Source organism: Diplotaxodon limnothrissa, linkage group LG23 (assembly GCF_057381915.1).
Source record: "Diplotaxodon limnothrissa isolate DT_005_m linkage group LG23, D_limnothrissa_male_GT1.1, whole genome shotgun sequence".
NCBI classification, from domain to species: domain Eukaryota; kingdom Metazoa; phylum Chordata; class Actinopteri; order Cichliformes; family Cichlidae; genus Diplotaxodon; species Diplotaxodon limnothrissa.
This window is the reverse complement of record NC_140617.1, coordinates 20,627,586-20,647,288: the sequence shown is the minus strand read 5'-3', so window position 1 is coordinate 20,647,288 and position 19,703 is coordinate 20,627,586. Positions and strand designations below refer to the sequence as shown.

The following is a 19,703-nucleotide window of genomic DNA, read 5'->3' as shown; positions in this document are numbered from 1 at the left end:
CAGTGACGGAAATCCTGTGACCCCACCTGCAGTATCAGATATGCCCAGACAGTAACTCTGGCGATTTTCATCCATTTTTATGGAAACAACCTGCCAAACAAATTCCAAAGGGCAGCGGCAGTTTTATCACAAATCACGGTTATAGTGTTATGATTGACTTTTGAGGTGTCAGAGGTCACAGCCTGGCCCAAACACTAAACAAGACACTGTAAGCAACATGGGGTGGTAACTGAGAAGATAAGCAACTCAAAAAGATGTTTACTTATCAGGAAATATCTGATGTGTGAAAACTATATGGCTGCGTGGCAGTGTGCACAAAGAACAAAAGGATGAGCATGCTGTTGCAGAAGTCAGTCTCAGCACAGCATGATGAAGGATGTCTCGGGTCCTAAAATGTGTCACAGTGGGAGATGAAGCCATTATGAAGGATGCACAGTTGTACCCTTTAGAAGTATTTTTACCTTCTCAATGTGGAAGAACAGAGGAATGAAAAGTCTTTAAACAGCTACTGCATAAACAGATCACCTGATGTCACAATGCTTCATGTTATGAATTCTGTTTAAAGCGGCTGTAAATATGAAACACGTCCTGTCACACCTGAGCTCGTAAAATACAGCAAACAAAACTGTCCATGCTGTAGTTAACAATCCTCCCTCTTTATTTCGCTTCCTCCGCCTCCTCCACTCAGAGCTCTGGTGGGAGGGACTAAGAGGATTCGCGATCTTTGCTGAGTTTTGTGAGTAGGCTTCCGGGACGAGGCTCGTTGTAATGACTGAATCCTCGCAGCTGGAAGCTTTTTAAAGACAGGTGAGTGGCTGAGATCAGAGGTGTGATTATAGTGTTAAGTGGCCGTTTTTGTGCGTCCACAATATGATATATTATTACTGTTACTCATTGCGTCATGTTCCGAAGGAGGATAAACATCTTTGTAATGTTTTCTAGTGTCTCAGTCTGCAGTTTTAGCAGTCTCAATGACATTTTCTGGGTGTCACGTGTTTTTCTGTGACCTGCCCCGCGGTGCGTGGGCTCCGTTTGGCTTGTTTCGTGTTTTCAGTGTCTACAGACGTCTCTCTCTCTGCTTGTTTCTGGGCAGCTGTTCAGTTTCGGTTGCTCACCGGAAATGTTTGTGAACGGACTGGACAGGTGAGTCTGCGCAGCCGCAGTTGAAGGTGTCCGAGTTCTCTGAAACAAAACACACCTGTTAAATGCACCGAGTGTCTCACGCCCACATCCGCTGATCTGTTTTCACTGAGGTGGGCGGGGAAGCCCCGTGACGGCCCGCGGGGAAAACACACCGGGTTTATCCAGGATGATGAAATTCTGAACGTTTGCCTCCTGCTTCCTATAAATACAAGAGAAGAGCCCTTTGTTGTCATTTTACATGTAGAACGAAAGTGTAGATGCGCCACACCAACTGTGCAAGATTATAAAACTACTAGTAGACAGTGGGAATAAATGGAAATCAGGAGAGAAATATAGTTATTAAATTAAGAGAAATGTATCGAAAAAATAAGAAAGGCGAACTTTGGAAAACAAAATAGTTGCAAAGTGCCTTGAGAAAGTGCAAAGAAAAGACACGAAAAGTCCGTGTGTGAGTGGCCTGAGTGATGAAGGTTATAACTCAGTTACATTTACTGACACTAATTCCATTAAAAACATGATTAAAAATATTAAACTGCACACAGAGCAACAAGATAAGCTGAGCAAAGTTAACACACTGATGCTCAGCTGCATCAAATTTTATGGAAACTTTTATAGATGTAAGGATTTAAAATGTATCCAGAAAGTCTCTCATTAGATGTTTTTGGTTGATTTAAAGTCTGTGATGTTGCTGTAGTGGCCGCTTTTCAAAAATCCAAGTACTGATCAAAAGTCTGTATACACAAACGTCCTACTGATTTTAAAGCTGAGGTGGCCACAGCACAGCTGGATTCTGTCAAACCAGCAACAAAACCTAACATAAAGTCAGTCAGCTTGAAACCAGATTCATTTTGTGTTAAAACAATAATTTTACTATAAAATCAGCTTCATGCTTCCTTTTAATATTCCGTGATTCATGACTGAACCTGAGGGTTCTTTTTAGGAAATTATGAGGAGAGCTTGGGTGAAATAACGTGGAGAACACGTGAGCTCTCATGCAACATGTGTGTAATAGATATATAACAGCTGGTTATCTGGTTCAGACTAACATCCTGCAGTTTCCTGTTACCATCACCATCAGTGACATCTATGGCAGTAATGAGCTGAATATTTCTGAATGAAAAGCATTATGAACGCTGCAGCTTATATACGTCTGTGACATGGAGACAGTCGTATTAGTGCGTTCATGACATTTTGTTTTTTGTCACCATCATTTCTCAGAATGATGACCTGCAGGTCCACGAGGAGCCACCATGAGTCCGCCCATTGTGTTTGACAGACAACCTTCTGAAAACATGATGTAAGTCAGCATTATGCATTTCTGTATAATGAACGGTAACTTGTTTTTAACTCCACACAGAATCATTTACAGAAGACTTCACTGATGTGTATGTGGTCCTACAGTAGAAACATTGCTTTATTTTGTATGTTTCAGTGTTCATAAAGCATTTTCCTTTCAGAGCTGTTTTTCCTTGTTTCACTCCAGACTGTAACTGATGATTATTTCATCGTGGATTTATAATTGATCTGCTGATTCCTTGTTTGCTTGAATAAAAACTATCACAAAGTGCTGTCTTCAGATGATAATTAAGATCAAGATCAAATCCAGTGCAGTAGAAGTAACTCAGAGCTGCAATGAAGCACTACTCGCTGAACTAGTTACTTAGTTACTTCTATCTTTTATGTATTTTCTTGTCAACTACTTGACAGACAATCAGACAATGATGGTTGCCGTCTTTCCAGTTATCTTCTGGTCTCTTCCAGGGTTTACCAGAGGTCAGTTTCTCTTGAAGCAGATTCTGGAGTCAGCTGTTTGTCTTTGAAGAGTAATGAGTCAAAGGCCGAACCTCTCCCTTTTAAAGAAGGCCTTTGCTGTGCTGAGCACAGGCAAGCTATTTCTAACATTCACGTTTTAGCTCAAGACATCCTGATCAGCTTTACTGTTTCTTAAGTGTTGATTTCTTGACTAATGATAGTTAATACGATACAGGAAGCTCAGTAAAGCATCACGGGTAATGCTCCATGGTTGTCTTCTAACAGGATCCATCACAGATCATCAGAGGCTGAGTCTAAACTCAGCTGTTTGTCCTTGAAGAGCAACGAGTCAAAGTCTGACCCTCTGCTGTTTAAACCAGGAGTCTGCTGTCCTGATCCCAGTCTGAGGTGAGGTCTTCAAACTGCTTCAGTTCTGACCTGCAGACACAGTAAAATACATTTAACCTCCTAAGACCCGAACTCTTCCACGGCATGCATTTTTAATTTCTCTTTGATAGTTGGGCATATTGGAGCCCGATGAACGTAAATACAAAGAATTATCAGATCTTTTTTTTTTTTACCTTATTTTTGTTTTTAAGAAAAATAAGAGCTACATATGAGGATATTCGTTTAAAATTTTGATAGAACAGTAGAAGTATAATGTCCTCGTAAATGGATATCAGGCCCTTGTAGAGCAAAATTGAGTATTTTGGTCTAAATAACCCAAAATGTGATGTCCACATATGTGGACGCCAGGTAACAGTGTAGTTATAAAGTGTATGTTTATCAAATTAAGAAACAATACCTTACTTTTTATATAATGTGTAACAGTTTATAGTAGCCTATGAATAATTCTAAATGTATAGTTATTTAGAATGAAGTCAAAAGCTGTTTTACCGTTTACAATAAAAACATGAATGTTATACACAAGTTTATTATATTTTACTAAAATAAAATAAAAATAAATAAAACTAGGCATGAAAAAATATTTTATTTAACTAAGACAACAATAAAAACTAGACTTTTGAAAAATTGTTTAAAACTAAAATAAAATTAAATATATATAAAGAAATATCCTTAGTTTTAGTGTCTATTAGTGTGGTTGAAAAAAACATTACTAAAACTTGCCTGATGGCATGGATGGATATGTTTATCGAGACTCTAGATGTCTGAGTAAACTGCTTTTAAAACGTTTTTATTTTTTTAACACCTGTACTGATTTTTGGTCATTTTCCCTCTGATGTGTGTCCTCCTTACAAGACTGATTAAAAAGACTGAAACACTGAAATCAATAAGACCTCAAATACAACTAAACTTTTACAAGAATAAAAACTTAACTTAAACAAAAACTAGTCTGGAAAACTAACTGAAACTGTACTTAATTATAAACAAAAAATTAAATAAAAAAACTATAATAAAAAACTATAATAAATATATTAACTACAAGCGTTAAATTTAATCATTTACATTTCCAACAGGAAAATAAATTATGATGTAATTTTTTCTGTCTTATTTGACTCTTAACTCTAAACATAATGACTATGGTGGGGAAACACGGAAAACACTAACACTTAGTTGAGACAAAGATCGGGAAGCAGTGTTTCAGCTAGAATAATAGTTAAAAACAAGAAAAACAGGAACCAAAAGCCTCGGCCCATGGTGTAATGTTAATTTTTATTTGTCATTAGTTGGTATAATAAAGAAATAATAATTTTGTTATCAAATTTTCTGGCAGCTCAGAGACTTAGTGTTCTTTACCTTTAGACCCATGATGCATACAATACCAATAAATAGAGAGTAAATTGTTGTATTTTACCCAAGTTGTTGTAAGTTGCGGTATTTTTTTCTAAATCCAGTCACACTAGTAAGTAAAAGTGAAAGTAGCCAGATTAAAAACTATATTAACCAGTGAGAGAGCTGGGACACAAAGGTTAACAGTGTATTACATCGGGGTCACTCCATCTTCTCTCTTATACATGCTTTAAAACACTAAACGTCACAGATGGACACTATGCAAGATAAGATAAGTCTTTATTGTCATTGCACAGTCATACTTAGTACAATAGTACAACGAAATGCAGAACCCAGGCTGTGGAACTCTCTACCCCCGGATTTAAGAAACACTGGTTCTCTCCCTCAGTTTGAATCTCAACTCAAAATCTATCTGTTCAAGTCTGCATATTCACTGTAAACATATTGTTTATTTTATCTTTTTTTATTGTTCTTCATTTTGTTCTACTATGTGTTTTAGTCTATTGTTAAGTGTCCTTGTGTGTCTTGAGAGGAGCTTTTAAATTAAATTTTTTATTATTATTATTTTTATGCATTATAGTGAACTGTTAACAGTTACTAAACAATATTATTAATCCACTCTCTCTTAGCAGTCTACATTCATTTAAATGTATGAATTCAGTGTATAAATATTATAAATAAGTGCTTACATATTCAAGGTTTTTTAATAAGATAATGTAAGTTTGTAACTGAGAATTGATAAAAACGTATTTAAGTGTGAGAAAGTAAAAGGCGTTTTAAGGACTAGCTGAAATTACTGAACTCCCATAAGGTTGATTCTCTTCATCTGGACGTAGCGTTTTCAGTGGCAGAAAAGTTTCATTACTCAGCCGAGTGACTTCTTCAGTCGTTGGATGAGTGATGAAACGTCTCTCTCACTGAAAATGCTACGTCCAGATGAACAGACTCAACTTTTTGGGATTTACTTACCAGGAGTGACTGTACATGCATCAAGATTCTTCCTAAACTACTAAAAATTAAATAAGTTTTTATCACCATTCATTTTTTCATGTATTTTTCTTTTTTAACAATGCAATTTTAATAAACTTTTTTTATGAAAGTAACAAGGGATTATACTTTCACATTAAATGTAGTAAGGTCTTTAGTTATTTCACATAAGTTTAAATTAAACGTGAAATTGTACATTTCATTTTTGGAACATTCTGGTCTGCATAAATGTAACAATTGTAAGTTGTTTGGGTGCAAACACTTGTAAAAACCCAACTAGTAATTGTTCCTTTTAAACATGGACTTTAGAGTCTAAATTTATAAAGCCCCACTGCACATTTGCTTAAGTGAAGTCAAAGTTTGCTACATGTTTATTTCATGTTCAGTTCATAATTATGACTTCAGGGATCCTTACATTGTGTCTGTCTCTAATTCTTCTTCTTTTTTTTTTTTTAAAATTTATATTTTTTTTTATTAAGGTTCAAAAGCAGGCATTCACAGTATGTACATCATGTAAGCATACTTCTTGCTTAGGTTATCTGCCTTAGATACCGAAATAGTATTTTAATTTACATCCGAGTCATAAAGAGAAAATATTTACAACTATAGAAGCAATTGAAACAATCACATAATCCGAAATAAGAAAACAAACAAAACCAACAAACCTACAAACAAAACAAAAAAACAACAACAAAAAACAAACAAAAAAACAAACAAAACGGATGTGTTGGTAGGGGCTGATCCTATAAATATATACTCTCATACATCACAGTTATTGGTTTGTAAAAATAAAATCTGGCCTATGAGGCGTGATATATTTGACCCAGTTTTCCCAGTATGATGTAAATTTCTCCAGCTTGTGGTTAACAGAAGCTGTTATCTTTTCCATGTTATAGATTTCCATTGTGATTTCCATCCATGTACTTATGTTTGGGCTCTCCGGGGATAAACATTTTCTGGTGATACTCTTTTTACAGGCCACCAGTAGAAATGTTTATCATATTTAGGCCATTCCTGAGGTATATATCCAAAGAACATAGTCTTACTCTCGAGGGGTATTTCGCATTTAAAGATATCCTGTAAGGCATTATGTATTTCTCTCCAATAATCCCTCAAGATAGAGCAGTCCCAAAAAATGTGGTAGTGATTTGCACTTTGATTTCCACAGTTCCTCCAACAAGCAGGGGAGTTATCATCATAATGAGACTTCTGAGAAGGTGTTATAAAATATCTAATTATGCACTTCCAACCGAATTCCCTCCACTTTTGTGAGCTGGTACACATCCACTGATACCTCCATATTGCCGTCCATTCTTCCTCTAATATTTTTATCCCTCCTTCCTTCTCCCATTTTGTTCTAATATATGAAGTCGAATGTGGTTTCAAATCCATTAGACCCTTATACAGACATACAATTCTATCAATAGTTTCTGAGTTATAGCTTTTTATAAACAATTCCATCGAGCGTGTGTTTATCATTGTTACATTTCTCATCTTCGTGTCAGCATAGTGCCTTAACTGCAAATATCGATAGAAGTCTTGTTTTTCTAATGAAAATGTCTTTCTAAGCGTGTCAAAGCTGAACAATTTTCCATCTTTCATTATACTACGCAGGGCTGTTATGCCCTTACCTGTCCAGTCCTTGAATCTAGAATCCAATTCATTAGGCTTGAACTCTGAGTCGTAAGCACACCATTTAAGAACTGTAATATTGGTCTCGAGTTTATATTCCTTTATAATAGTTTTCCATGTTTTAAGGGTCCTTTTCACCCACAGGTTATCAATGTTTTTTATATAGGTTTGTAGATTATTGTCAGCTAGAATTGCCTGAATAGGAATAGACAGCATTTGTTCCTCAATGGTTTTCCATTGGGCAGTGTATGATGGGTTACACCAGCATATTATTGCTCTCATCTGCGCTGCAAAGTAGTAGTATCTGAGGTCAGGGAGGCCCCATCCTCCCTTTTGCTTAGCCAGCTGTAGAGTTTTGAGGCGAAGCCTTGGTCTTTTACGTTGCCATATATATCTAGATAACATTTTGTCCCACTCATTAAATTGACTTTGGTTAATCTCTATTGGTAGGGTTTGAAATAGATACAAAAATCTTGGCAATACATTCATTTTAATAGAATCAGTTCTTGAATTAAAGCTAAAGAAAGGAATTAAGTTCCATCTTACTATATCTTCCTTTATTTTTTTGTATAAGGGTAGGTAATTCTGTTCAAATAATTTTGTAAGATCTTTCGGTAAATTTATGCCTAAATATTTAAAAGACTCCGTTTGCCATACCAGGGGATAACTACATTTTATTTCTTCTGGTGGGCTATAATTATATAAGAGTAGCTGGGTTTTACCTATATTAATTTTGTAGCCTGATAATTGGCCGTATTGTTCAAATGATTGCATCAGTTTAGGTAAAGAATATGTTGGGTGTCCAAGGTAGACCAAAATGTCATCCGCATAGCAAGCCAGTTTATATTGCGTCCCTTTAATAAAAATTCCCTTAATGTCTTCGTTTTGCCTAATGAATTGAGCTAGTGGTTCCAAGTATAATGCGAAAAGTAACGGTGACCATGCACAGCCCTGTCTAGTGCCCCTTTTTAGGGTAAAACTGTTAGATAGGCATCCATTAATTTTAATCCTGGCTGTAGGATTGTCATATAGTGCTTGTATAGTTTTAATAATCGTATCATGAAAGCCAAATTTATATAATACCCTGTAAAGGAACTTCCAGTTGACGGAATCAAAGGCTTTTTCAGCGTCTACACTCATCACAATTGCTTTGATTTTATGTTTTTGTATATGGTCCATAATATGTAATGTCTTTCGTATATTGTCCTGTGTTTGGCGTTGATGTATGAAACCCGTTTGGTCGTTACATATCAATGTTGGTAGGAACTCTTCTAGCCGTTTGGCCATGATAGATGTGAAAAGTTTATAGTCTAAGAACGGAGATTGGCCTGAAAGATCCACATTCCATTTTTATCTTTGCCTTCTTTTGGTATAACTGAGATAATTGCCTCCTTCCAGCTGGGGGGCATTTGTGCCTTTTTCAAAACCCAATTCAATGTAGGCAGTAAAACAGGTATCAATTCCTTTTTAAATTCTTTATACCACTCTGCCGTGTAACCATCTGGTCCTGGTGATTTACTTAATTTAAGCCTATTAATTGCAGCTTTTAATTCTTCTTCAGTTATGTTCATTATCATTGCTTGATTTTGTTCTTCATCTAAAGTGGGTAAGTCTAGAGGGTTCAGGAAGCTATCAATCTGAGCTTCAGTCCCGCCAGGGGCTTCCGAGTATAGGGTTTTATAGAATCTTTCAAAGGCTTCCTGTATTTCATTTAATTTATTTTTTATCACTTTTGTACTTGGGTCCTTAATTTTATAAATTGTATTTTCCGCTGTCTTTTTTTTCAATTTCCACACCAATATTTTGGTAGATTTAATGCCACTTTCATAGTGTCTCTGTTTCAAAAACATTAAATCTTTCTTGATTTCTTGTGTGGCTAGATTGTTAATTTCGTTCCTAATGTTTTTGATTTCCCTTAATATATCCTGTGCTAAGTCCCTTTTATGTCTTCTTTCTAGTTCCTTTAGTCTCTTATTCAACTCCTCTAGTTTTCTATTCTTATCTTTTTTCCTAAATGAAGTTATTGCTATAATTTTCCCTCTTAGTACCGCCTTCAAAGTATCCCATAGTATGGGAGGTGGTACTTCTCCAGTATCATTGAACTCTAAGAAGAGACTAATTTCTGATTTAATTTGTGCCTTAAAAGGCGAATCATTCAATAGACTTGAGTTCAATTTCCATGTATTATTTTTTAACCGTAGGTTAAAATCAATGGATAAGTATATTGGTGCATGGTCACTTATATCTATCGTCCCAATTCCACAAGTATGTATTTTATCCTTATCTTTACCAAATGTTATAAAATAATCTATCCTTGTATAAAGAGAGTGTGGAGCAGAGTAGTAAGTATAGTCCCTTCTATTAGGAAAAAGGTCTCGCCATATGTCAATTAATCCTACCTCCTCAAAAAGTGCATTCACTTTGATATATGGTGATTTCCTATCATACGTTTTCCTGCTAGACGAGTCTAATTTTGGCTGTAGGTGTATATTTAAATCCCCTCCACAAATCAAAAGGCCTTCTGTTTCTGTTACCATAATATTAATGATCCTTTGGAAGAAACTAATATCACTCTCTGGCGGAGCATAAACATTTAAAAGGGTGATCAAATTCCCATCTATTTTTCCTTTTACTAGAATAAATCTACCCTCTTTATCACCCATTTCAGATACTTTTTCAAAGTTTAATTTACTTGAAATAAGGATTGCAACTCCTCCTATGTCCTGATTTGTATGAAGAAAAAAACAAATTAGTAAAACCCATTCTCTTTAATTTTACGTGCTCTTTATCTGTCAAGTGGGTATCCTGTAAGTAGACTATATGGGCTTGTTCTGCTTTCACTTTAGTTAAGATTTTAGTACGTTTAATTGGATTTAACAGCCCATTAACATTGAAAGATAGAAATTTTACTTTATCACTAGCCATATGTAATCAACGTATGTCCATGGAACAAATAAAATGAAACTTATCAGATCTACTCCCTAAACAAACAAAGATATCAAACATAGGTAACAAGTAGAAAAAAAAACTGTGGTTCCAAGGCTGGGGTCTCTAATAAGTGACCCTGGGTAGAGCTAGAAAAAGCGTCTAGCTGTGAGGGAAAGCCTCTCCCATATATGGGCTGAGGGCCCCCGCCATGGCACTTGAGGCGAAAGAAAACAAAGTCGTTGTTCATTACACAGAAAGTGTGTCTTTATGCATCCCTCGCTTATATCTATATAATCTCATCCAATTGGGGTAGAGATATACACACAAACATCTTGAAATATATATAACACCGGGTATTTTTACCTCCTTTTAAAGCCCGACAGTACTTATAACTCCTCTGACGAGGGTATGATCTGTCTTCTGAAGGTTCGCAGTCTCGCCCTGATATCTTTCTCTCGCTCGTCGTCTGTCCCTCGCTGAGTTGATCCTCTCGTTGTTTCCCAGGCGGTACAGGACAGCTGCTCGACCAGACTCTCCTTCGATGTAGTCACATTAACTGGAAGCCCTCTGTCCTTCATGTCTGTGGTCGCCTCCTCCGCCGTCTGATACAGACATGTTCCATCCTCATAAAACACTCGTAGTTTTGCCAGGAACGGAGTATGGAAGCGGATATTTTTCTGCTTTAACACCCGCTTCACCTCTACGTACTCCTTTCTCTTCTGCAGTACTACTGGAGGGTAATCATGGTCAAAGAATATTAATTTCCCATTCAGAAAAACTTTCTTCTTTTCCCAAGCTCTACGTAGGATCTCTTCTTTAACCCTATAGCGGAGAAATTTGACTATTATTGATCGCGTTTTATCTTGCCTGTCTCCGGCGGGTCTTGATGCCAGCGCCCGGTGTGCTCTCTCGATGCCAAACTCCATGGTAGGGTTTATCTCCAGAGTGTCCCGCAGTAGTTTTTCCACATGTCCATCATAGACGAGCCCTCGGCTCCTCCCGGAACATTATATACAGTGGGGCAAAAAAGTATTTAGTCAGCCACCGATTGTGCAAGTTCCCCCACCTAAAATGATGACAGAGGTCAGTAATTTGCACCAGAGGTACACTTCAACTGTGAGAGACAGAATGTGAAAAAAAAATCCATGAATCCACATGGTAGGATTTGTAAGGAATTTATTCGTAAATTAGGGTGGAAAATAAGTATTTGGTCAATAACAAAAATACAACTCAATACTTTGTAACATAACCTTTGTTGGCAATAACAGAGGTCAAACGTTTACTATAGGTCTTTACCAGGTTTGCACACACAGTAGCTGGTATTTTGGCCCATTCCTCCATGCAGATCTTCTCGAGAGCAGTGATGTTTTGGGGCTGTCGCCGAGCAACACAGACTTTCAACTCCCGCCACAGATTTTCTATGGGGTTGAGGTCTGGAGACTGGCTAGGCCACTCCAGGACTTTCAAATGCTTCTTACGGAGCCACTCCTTTGTTGCCCGGGCGCTGTGTTTTGGATCATTGTCATGTTGGAAGACCCAGCCTCGTTTCATCTTCAAAGTTCTCACTGATGGAAGGAGGTTTTGGCTCAAAATCTCACGATACATGGCCCCATTCATTCTGTCCTTAACACGGATCAGTCGTCCTGTCCCCTTGGCAGAAAAACAGCCCCATAGCATGATGTTTCCACCCCCATGCTTCACAGTAGGTATGGTGTTCTTGGGATGCAACTCAGTATTCTTCTTCCTCCAAACACGACGAGTTGAGTTTATACCAAAAAGTTCTACTTTGGTTTCATCTGACCACATGACATTCTCCCAATCCTCTGCTGTATCATCCATGTGCTCTCTGGCAAACTTCAGACGGGCCTGGACATGCACTGGCTTCAGCAGCGGAACACGTCTGGCACTGCGGGATTTGATTCCCTGCCGTTGTAGTGTGTTACTGATGGTGACCTTTGTTACTTTGGTCCCAGCTCTCTGCAGGTCATTCACCAGGTCCCGTGTGGTTCTGGGATCTTTGCTCACCGTTCTCATGATCATTTTGACCCCACGGGATGAGATCTTGCGTGGAGCCCCAGATCGAGGGAGATTATCAGTGGTCTTGTATGTCTTCCATTTTCTGATGATTGCTCCCACAGTTGATTTTTTCACACCAAGCTGCTTGCCTATTGTAGATTCACTCTTCCCAGTCTGGTGCAGGTCTACAATACTTTTCCTGGTGTCCTTCGAAAGCTCTTTGGTCTTGGCCATGGCGGAGTTTGGAGTCTGACTGTTTGAGGCTGTGGACAGGTGTCTTTTATACAGATGATGAGTTCAAACAGGTGCCATTCATACAGGTAACGAGTGGGGGACAGAAAAGCTTCTTACAGAAGACGTTACAGGTCTGTGAGAGCCAGAGATTTTCCTTGTTTGAGGTGACCAAATACTTATTTTCCACCCTAATTTACGAATAAATTCTTTACAAATCCTACCATGTGAATTCATGGATTTTTTTTTTCACATTCTGTCTCTCACAGTTGAAGTGTACCTCTGGTGCAAATTACTGACCTCTGTCATCATTTTAAGTGGGGGAACTTGCACAATCGGTGGCTGACTAAATACTTTTTTGCCCCACTGTATCCTTAAATTTTCTCGTCGGGATCTTCCTTCATAGTCAAGTAACTTATTTTCTTGTTGATCCATGACTTTTATCATCTTATTCAGCGTCTGTTCCAAATTTTGAACACGGTCTTCCACTTTTTCAATTCGTACCTCTGCCTCCGTTATTTTTTGATTAACGCTGATAATCTCTGATTTAATACCAGTTAATTGTTCTTTTATGTCTTTTCGGAAGTCCCGAATCTCCTCCAAGATTTTTGTCAAACTTACGTCGGCACTTGAGGGAGCTGGGTTAGCATTAGCTTCGCCTTCTTGTCCCTTCGTAAGAGAGCTGCTCCTCGAATTTTCTGCATCTGCAGTTTCTGCGGCGGTGGTTTCTTTGTTTGCACGCGTCTTCCCCATTCTTGCCCCTCTCATCTGTTCGAGTATTATTTGTAGGTCTAGTATTTGATGGTCTGAAGGGACGAAATAACTATTTTCACGAGGGAGCTATTACTTTAGGCCGCCATTCAGGATGGTGACGTCACCGGAACTCAAGCCAACTTCGAGAAATAAAATCCCTGTCTCTAATTCTTGATGATTTCTTCACAGCGTGGACCAGCAGACCTCAGGAGCTCCTAAAGGCCGGTCTGCCCACGATCATCAAACACACCTGGACTCCATATTTATGGTCTGTACATGCACAACAGTTATTCTGGCATCTATACGGTTCAGTCATTTCTATGCTGCACTTGTAGTCCAGCACATTGTTAGTGTTTACAACATGAATCTGATTGGCTTGATGATTTCAGTTTGATTGGATATTCACAGAGTATTGTGTTCTAGCTGCTGGAGGACAACATCATCGCTTTTGTGAAGAGTGAGCTGAAAAAGATACAGAAGGTTCTGAGTCCAGATTACCCACAATGCTTAGAGAATCAAAGAGAGGTTGATGAGTTGTTGGAGGGTGAGGATGAAGAGGAGAGGAAGAGAAGTAGAGAAGCATTTCTGAAGATCACACTGCACTTCCTGAGGAGAATGAAGAAGGAGAGGCTCGCTGACTGTTTGCAGTGCAGTAAGAATATTTCTCTAAAGGCTTAAACAGAGACTTGCTCAGCATAAATAATTTATAACTAGTTTATGCTACCTTTGCTAGATTTCCACCAAATGCTGTACATATTTGATCAGTTACTATGGACCTGTGCTTTGTCTGCTTTCTGTTTCTGACCGTCTCTGGCTTTGGGCTCCCTCCTCCCAGCATCAAGCTTCGCTTTTGGCTGGTTTTAGCCTAAGTAGATTCGATTTTCAAATGTACCTCACCATCCAAGCAAGCTAATAACACCAACAGACTTCTTTAAAGTAGAATTACGTTTTTTTTTGTTTTTGTTTTTTTTTTTACAAATGGTACATTGGCACCATTTGTAAAAAATAAAATGGTGCCAATGTACTTAAATGAAGTCACATGCTTCATTTATGCCAAGCTTTTGGGTTTTTTGTAATGAAAGGCTGATTTTATTTGCACTTCAACAAGAATCAAAATGACAATTATTCTGCGTCAGCCAAGAGTAAAAAACTTTTGTGTGTCAGTATTATGATGTAAATTCTCTTTAAGTACAGGGTGTTCTTTGTTCTTTCAGAATCTCCTTCCATGTGCCAACAGAATCTCAAATCTACTCTGAAAAAGAAGTTCCAGTGTGTGTTTGAGGGGATCGCTAAAGCAGGAAATCCAACCCTTTTGAATCAGATCTACACAGAGCTCTACATCACAGAGGGGGGGACTGCAGAGGTCAATGAAGAACATGAGGTCAGACAGATTGAAAAAAATTCCAGAAATCCAGACAGACCAGAAGCAACAATTAGACAAGAAGATATTTTTAAAGGCTTGCCTGGAAAAGAGGAACCAAAAATAGTGCTGACAAAAGGAGTGGCTGGCATTGGGAAAACAGTGTTAACACAGAAGTTCATTCTGGACTGGGCTGAAGGCAAAGCCAACCAGGACATCCAGTTCATATTTCCATTCACTTTTAGAGAGCTGAATGTGCTGAAAGAGGAAAAGTTCAGCTTGGTGGAACTTGTTCATCACTTCTTTACTGAAACCAAAGAAGCAGGAATCTGCAGGTTTGAAGACTTCCAGGTTTTGTTCATCTTTGATGGTCTGGATGAGTGTCGACTTCCTCTAGACTTCCACAACACTGAGCTCATAACTGACCCTAGAAAGTCCACCTCAGTGGAAGTGCTGCTGACAAACCTTATAAGAGGGAAACTGCTTCCTTCTGTTCACCTCTGGATAACCACACGACCTGCAGCAGCCAATCAGATTCCTTCTGACTGTGTTAACATTCTGACAGAGGTCAGAGGGTTCACTGACCCTCAGAAGGAACAGTACTTCAAGAAGAGGTTCTCAGATGACAAGCTATCTGATAAAGTTCTCTCACATATGAAGACATCACGAAGTATTCACATCATGTGCCACATCCCAGTCTTCTGCTGGATCACTGCTACAGTTCTGGAGGATGTGCTAAAAACCAGAGAGGGAGGAGAGCTTCCCAAGAACTTGACTGAGATGTACATTCACTTCCTGGTGGTTCAGACAAAACTGAGCAACATTAAGTATAATCAATATAGTAAATTTGAACCAGATAAACACTGGAGTCCAGAGAGCAGGAAGATGATTGAGTCTCTGGGAAAACTGGCTTTTAATGAGCTGCAGAAAGACAACCTGATCTTCTATGAATCAGACCTGACAGAGTGTGGCATTGATATTAAAGAAGCCTCAGTGTACTCAGGAGTGTTCACACAGCTCTTTAGAGAGGAGAGAGGACTGTACCAAGACAAGGTGTTCTGCTTCATCCATCTGAGTGTTCAGGAGTTTCTGGCTGCTCTTCATGTCCATCTGACCTTTATTAAGTCTGGTATCAATCTGATGGAAGAACAACAATCAACTTTCCAAAGAGAAAACCTTTTTTACCAGTGTAGTGTGGATAAGGCTTTAGAGAGTCCAAATGGGCACCTGGACTTGTTTCTTCGATTCCTTTTCGGTCTGTCACTGCAGAGCAATCAGATTCTCCTTCGAGGTCTGCTGACACAACCAGGAAGTGGCTCACTGACCAAAGAGGAAACTGTCCAGTACATCAAGATAAAGATCGAGGAAATCCCTTGTCCAGAGAAAAGCATCAACCTGTTCCACTGTCTGAATGAACTGAATGATCGTTCTCTAGTGGAAGAGATCCAAAAGTCCCTGAGATCAGGAAGTCTCTCCACAGATAAACTATCTTCTGCTCAGTGGTCAGCTCTGGTCTTCATCTTACTGTCATCAGAAGAAGATCTAGATGTGTTTGACCTGAAGAAATACTCTGCTTCTGAGGTTGCACTTCTGAGGCTGCTACCAGTGGTCACGGCCTCTAAGAAAGCTCTGTAAGTGGGTACAGATATTGGTTTGGGTATTTTGGTTCATGTGATAGTTGTTAAAACCAGATTTTTTTTTCTCCTTTTCTTTTAAATATGTGTTTATTTATTCTCCTATGTTTTTCCAGACTGAGTGGCTGTAACCTTACAGAACGAAGTTGTGACGCTCTGTCCACAATTCTCAGCTCTCCATCCTGTAGACTCAGAGAGTTGGACTTGAGTAACAATGACCTGCAGGACAAAGGAGTCAAGGCACTATCCAGAGGTCTGGAAAGTCCACATTGCGCCCTGGAAACTCTTAGGTCAGTTCAATATCTTCTGTTTTACTGAGTTGCTTTAAAAATGAACATTTATGTATTTACTTTTTTTCATTGTCATTGCACCTCATATTTGTTTTCCAAAATCTCAATTTAAGAAAATGTACTTGGTTTAGTCATATGCATTATGACATTTAAAAAAAAAACAAGAAAAAGAAAAAGAAACAAAAAAGTGTGTGTGTATTTCTCTTTATTGTACAGCTGGGTGACGATTGTTTGATCAGAGAAGGTAATTTGGGGTTTAGTGTCAAAGGTGACTAGGTCACCCAGTATTTGTCCACAGTGATTCTGGAGCATCTGAAAGTCTGCTAGTGATGGGAAATGCTCTTTTCAGTTTGAATACACTGTTTGGGTTTGTCCATCAGCAGATTCAGAGGTAAGCCAAATGGGTGTGGATAATATGTAATATAATATAGAATAACCTCAATCTGCAACAGTTGCTGCACAGACAATGGAGCTCTTTCTCTAAGATTCACAGATTGCAGTATTGTTTCATTTTTGTATTATTTAAATTTTATTTTATTTCACTTTGCAGCTTGTTCTTTTCACTCTATAAGTTTTTCCCTTACTGGGCTATTTTAAATCGCTTTTATTTAATTGTGTTATTCTACTTCATTTATGGCCTTTTTAAATAGATTTTGTTTAATGCATTGGCTCCTGTGACACCCTTTTCCAACTCCCTGGATAAAAGAAGTATAATATATCTTATCTCATAAAATTTAATATATCCTAGTTAATGGTAGTTTTGCGTTTGCAGGTTGACAGGCTGCATGATCACGCATGAAGGGTGTATTGCTCTGGCCTCAGCTCTGAACTCCAACCCCTCCTCCCATCTGAGAGAGGTCGACCTGTCCTACAATCACCCTGGAGACACAGGAGTGAAACTTTTGGCTGCTGAGTTGAATGATCCACACTGGAGAATAGAAAATCTCAGGTCAGCAATCACCCTGATTAAAAACATGAAAAAGTCCTCCTCCGCATCTACATGCAAACTTAACTAGGATTAGGATTTTCAGTAGTTCTGTGGTATGCAAAGATTTCTTTTGCAGACTATTTGCTCTTAGTTGTGTTTACCAAAGGGATACTTCACAAATATTACAACAATCTTTCTATATTTGGTGTTTTGCTTTATTTAACTTTATCTGCATCTTAGTGTTTAGAAGTATTTGCGACGTAACAAAGGAAGATAATAATTTCTCCTCCCATATCTTGCAGAGCTGACCCAGTTGGAATCGAGTGGTTAAAATCAAGTCTGAGGAAGTGTAAGTGCTTTTTTTGTTTTTTCTAATGTACTATGTTTATACTTCCCCTGTTGAGCTCTCTCCCCCACTTTCAATGAGTCATAGTTTTTCTTTTGAATTACTTTCTCTTATTCATCATGATATAGCATTTTGTGCATTCTTGCATAGTAAATGTTACTGTATAATGGTAAATGGCCTGTATTTGTATAGCGCTTTACTAGTCCCAATCAGACGAGGCTGCTGGACACTGGCGCCAGGGGGCCCTCTGACCACCACCAGTAGGCAATGGGTGAAGTGTTTTGCCCAAGGACACAACGACCGAGACTGTCTGACCCAGGGCTCAAACCGGCAACCTTCCGATCACAAGGCGAACTCCCAGCTCTTGAGCCACGATCGCCCCTCTGCTTTAATGCAACATTAAAACAAACATTTTATATATTGTATTATTTGTGCTTCATCAACCACATCAGGGCTGAATGTTAAGTCCCGTTCTTTTAATTCATACATGGAGGGGATGGATCGCAAACCTTTTTAATTTAGAGTTTTGATCTTGAACGTCTTGATTCTTTTCAAACCATTTGCAGTTTTCGGTACTGCATATGTTGAGCTTGTTTCCCTTAAGTATTTTCTCATGTCATATCAAATATGAGTCCACCGACATGTCCTCAAACGTCCCCAGTGGCAGGCTACAACACACTGGAGGAGGTAGTTTTACCCCAGATGGAAACATCACTTACTAAAAAAATAGACTTAGCCAAAAATCAACTTAATGCAGTTTAAATATAGATATACATGAAAAACAGGAAACTTTAGACAATATTAACCAAAGATTTTTATGCTCTTTTTGGTAGATTTCTGTGAATTCACGCTGGACCCAAACACAGCTCACAAATTCCTCAAATTATCCGAAAGCAACAAAAAAGTGACAGACCTGAGAAAGGAGCACCCGTATCCTGACCACCCAGAGAGATTTGATTACTGGCCTCAGGTGCTGTGTGAAAATGGTGTGACTGGTCGCTGTTACTGGGAGGTCGAGTGGGTTGGAAAGGTTTATATTGCAGTAAGCTACAGAGGGATCGGAAGGAACGGAGACATTGATGCCTCAAAATTTGGAGGCAATGAGCAGTCCTGGTGTCTGACCTGCACTGATGGAGGGTATAGCGCCTGGCACAACAACAGCGGGACTCCCATTACAGTAACGTCATTATCTAATGTTTCTCACAGAGTAGCAGTGTATGTGGACTGTCCTGCTGGCACTCTGTCCTTCTACAGAGTCTCCTCTGACACTCTGATCCACCTCCACACCTTCAACACCACTTTCACTGAAACTCTTTATCCTGGGTTTGGTTATGGGGTGAAGTTGAACTCATCAGCCTTTCTGTGCACACTGTAGACCAGAAGCATGGACAGAAAACTCACTGGTTCCATTAATACTGTTTAACCTTAAAACTGATGAAGATTGTGAAATATGATTTTGGAATGAAAACTGACAGAACCAAGTTTGAACAAAAACCCAGAGTGAGATGAGTGTCACTGAACTTTTCATTTCACTTTTATTTATATAGTGCCAAATCACAACAACAGCTGCCTATATTATATATTTATATTGTAATGTAAAGACATTATAATAATAAGGGTCTTTTAGACTTTAAAATCTTGGAAAAGGTCAACTTTCAAACCAGGTACTGTACACTGCTCTGTTTATGTTTGTTGTGTTTACCTTCATTTTGTATTTATTTTAATTTAATTAGTTTTAATGCTGTAAGAAAATAATGTCACAATTCTGGGCTAAAGACTATTTTGTCTTTATGAAATTTGTTTATACACTGTTAATACATATAGTTTTATTTGTCTCTCATCTTGTTTGTTTGTTTATTATACTGCCTTTTTTTTATTTTGCAGTAGTAATAGTAACAGTAGTAGATGATAGTAGTAGCATAACAGTGCCTAATGTTTGGGGTAAGTAACA

General features: G+C 38.4%; 1 protein-coding gene across 2 annotated transcripts in view; it reads left to right on the top strand.

The window, feature by feature from the left end:
* The first annotated feature begins 752 nt into the window (after positions 1-752).
* Positions 753-19,703, top strand: part of LOC146607958 (protein NLRC3-like) — a 34,186-nt gene continuing 15,235 nt past the window's right edge. The window contains exons 1-11 of one of the 2 annotated variants that reach the window (XM_085348468.1): positions 753-807; positions 2,362-2,440; positions 2,905-3,027; positions 3,181-3,303; positions 13,384-13,462; positions 13,618-13,846; positions 14,409-16,185; positions 16,305-16,478; positions 17,251-17,427; positions 17,709-17,755; positions 18,586-19,317. In XM_085348468.1, the coding sequence (XP_085204594.1) occupies positions 2,394-2,440; positions 2,905-3,027; positions 3,181-3,303; positions 13,384-13,462; positions 13,618-13,846; positions 14,409-16,185; positions 16,305-16,478; positions 17,251-17,427; positions 17,709-17,755; positions 18,586-19,127 (3,318 nt within the window). In that variant the 5' untranslated portion in view covers positions 753-807; positions 2,362-2,393 and the 3' untranslated portion in view covers positions 19,128-19,317. Of the gene's footprint in view, positions 808-2,361; positions 2,441-2,904; positions 3,028-3,180; positions 3,304-13,383; positions 13,463-13,617; positions 13,847-14,408; positions 16,186-16,304; positions 16,479-17,250; positions 17,428-17,708; positions 17,756-18,585; positions 19,318-19,703 lie in introns of those variants that run through there. The other variant, XM_085348466.1, reaches the window with a different exon arrangement.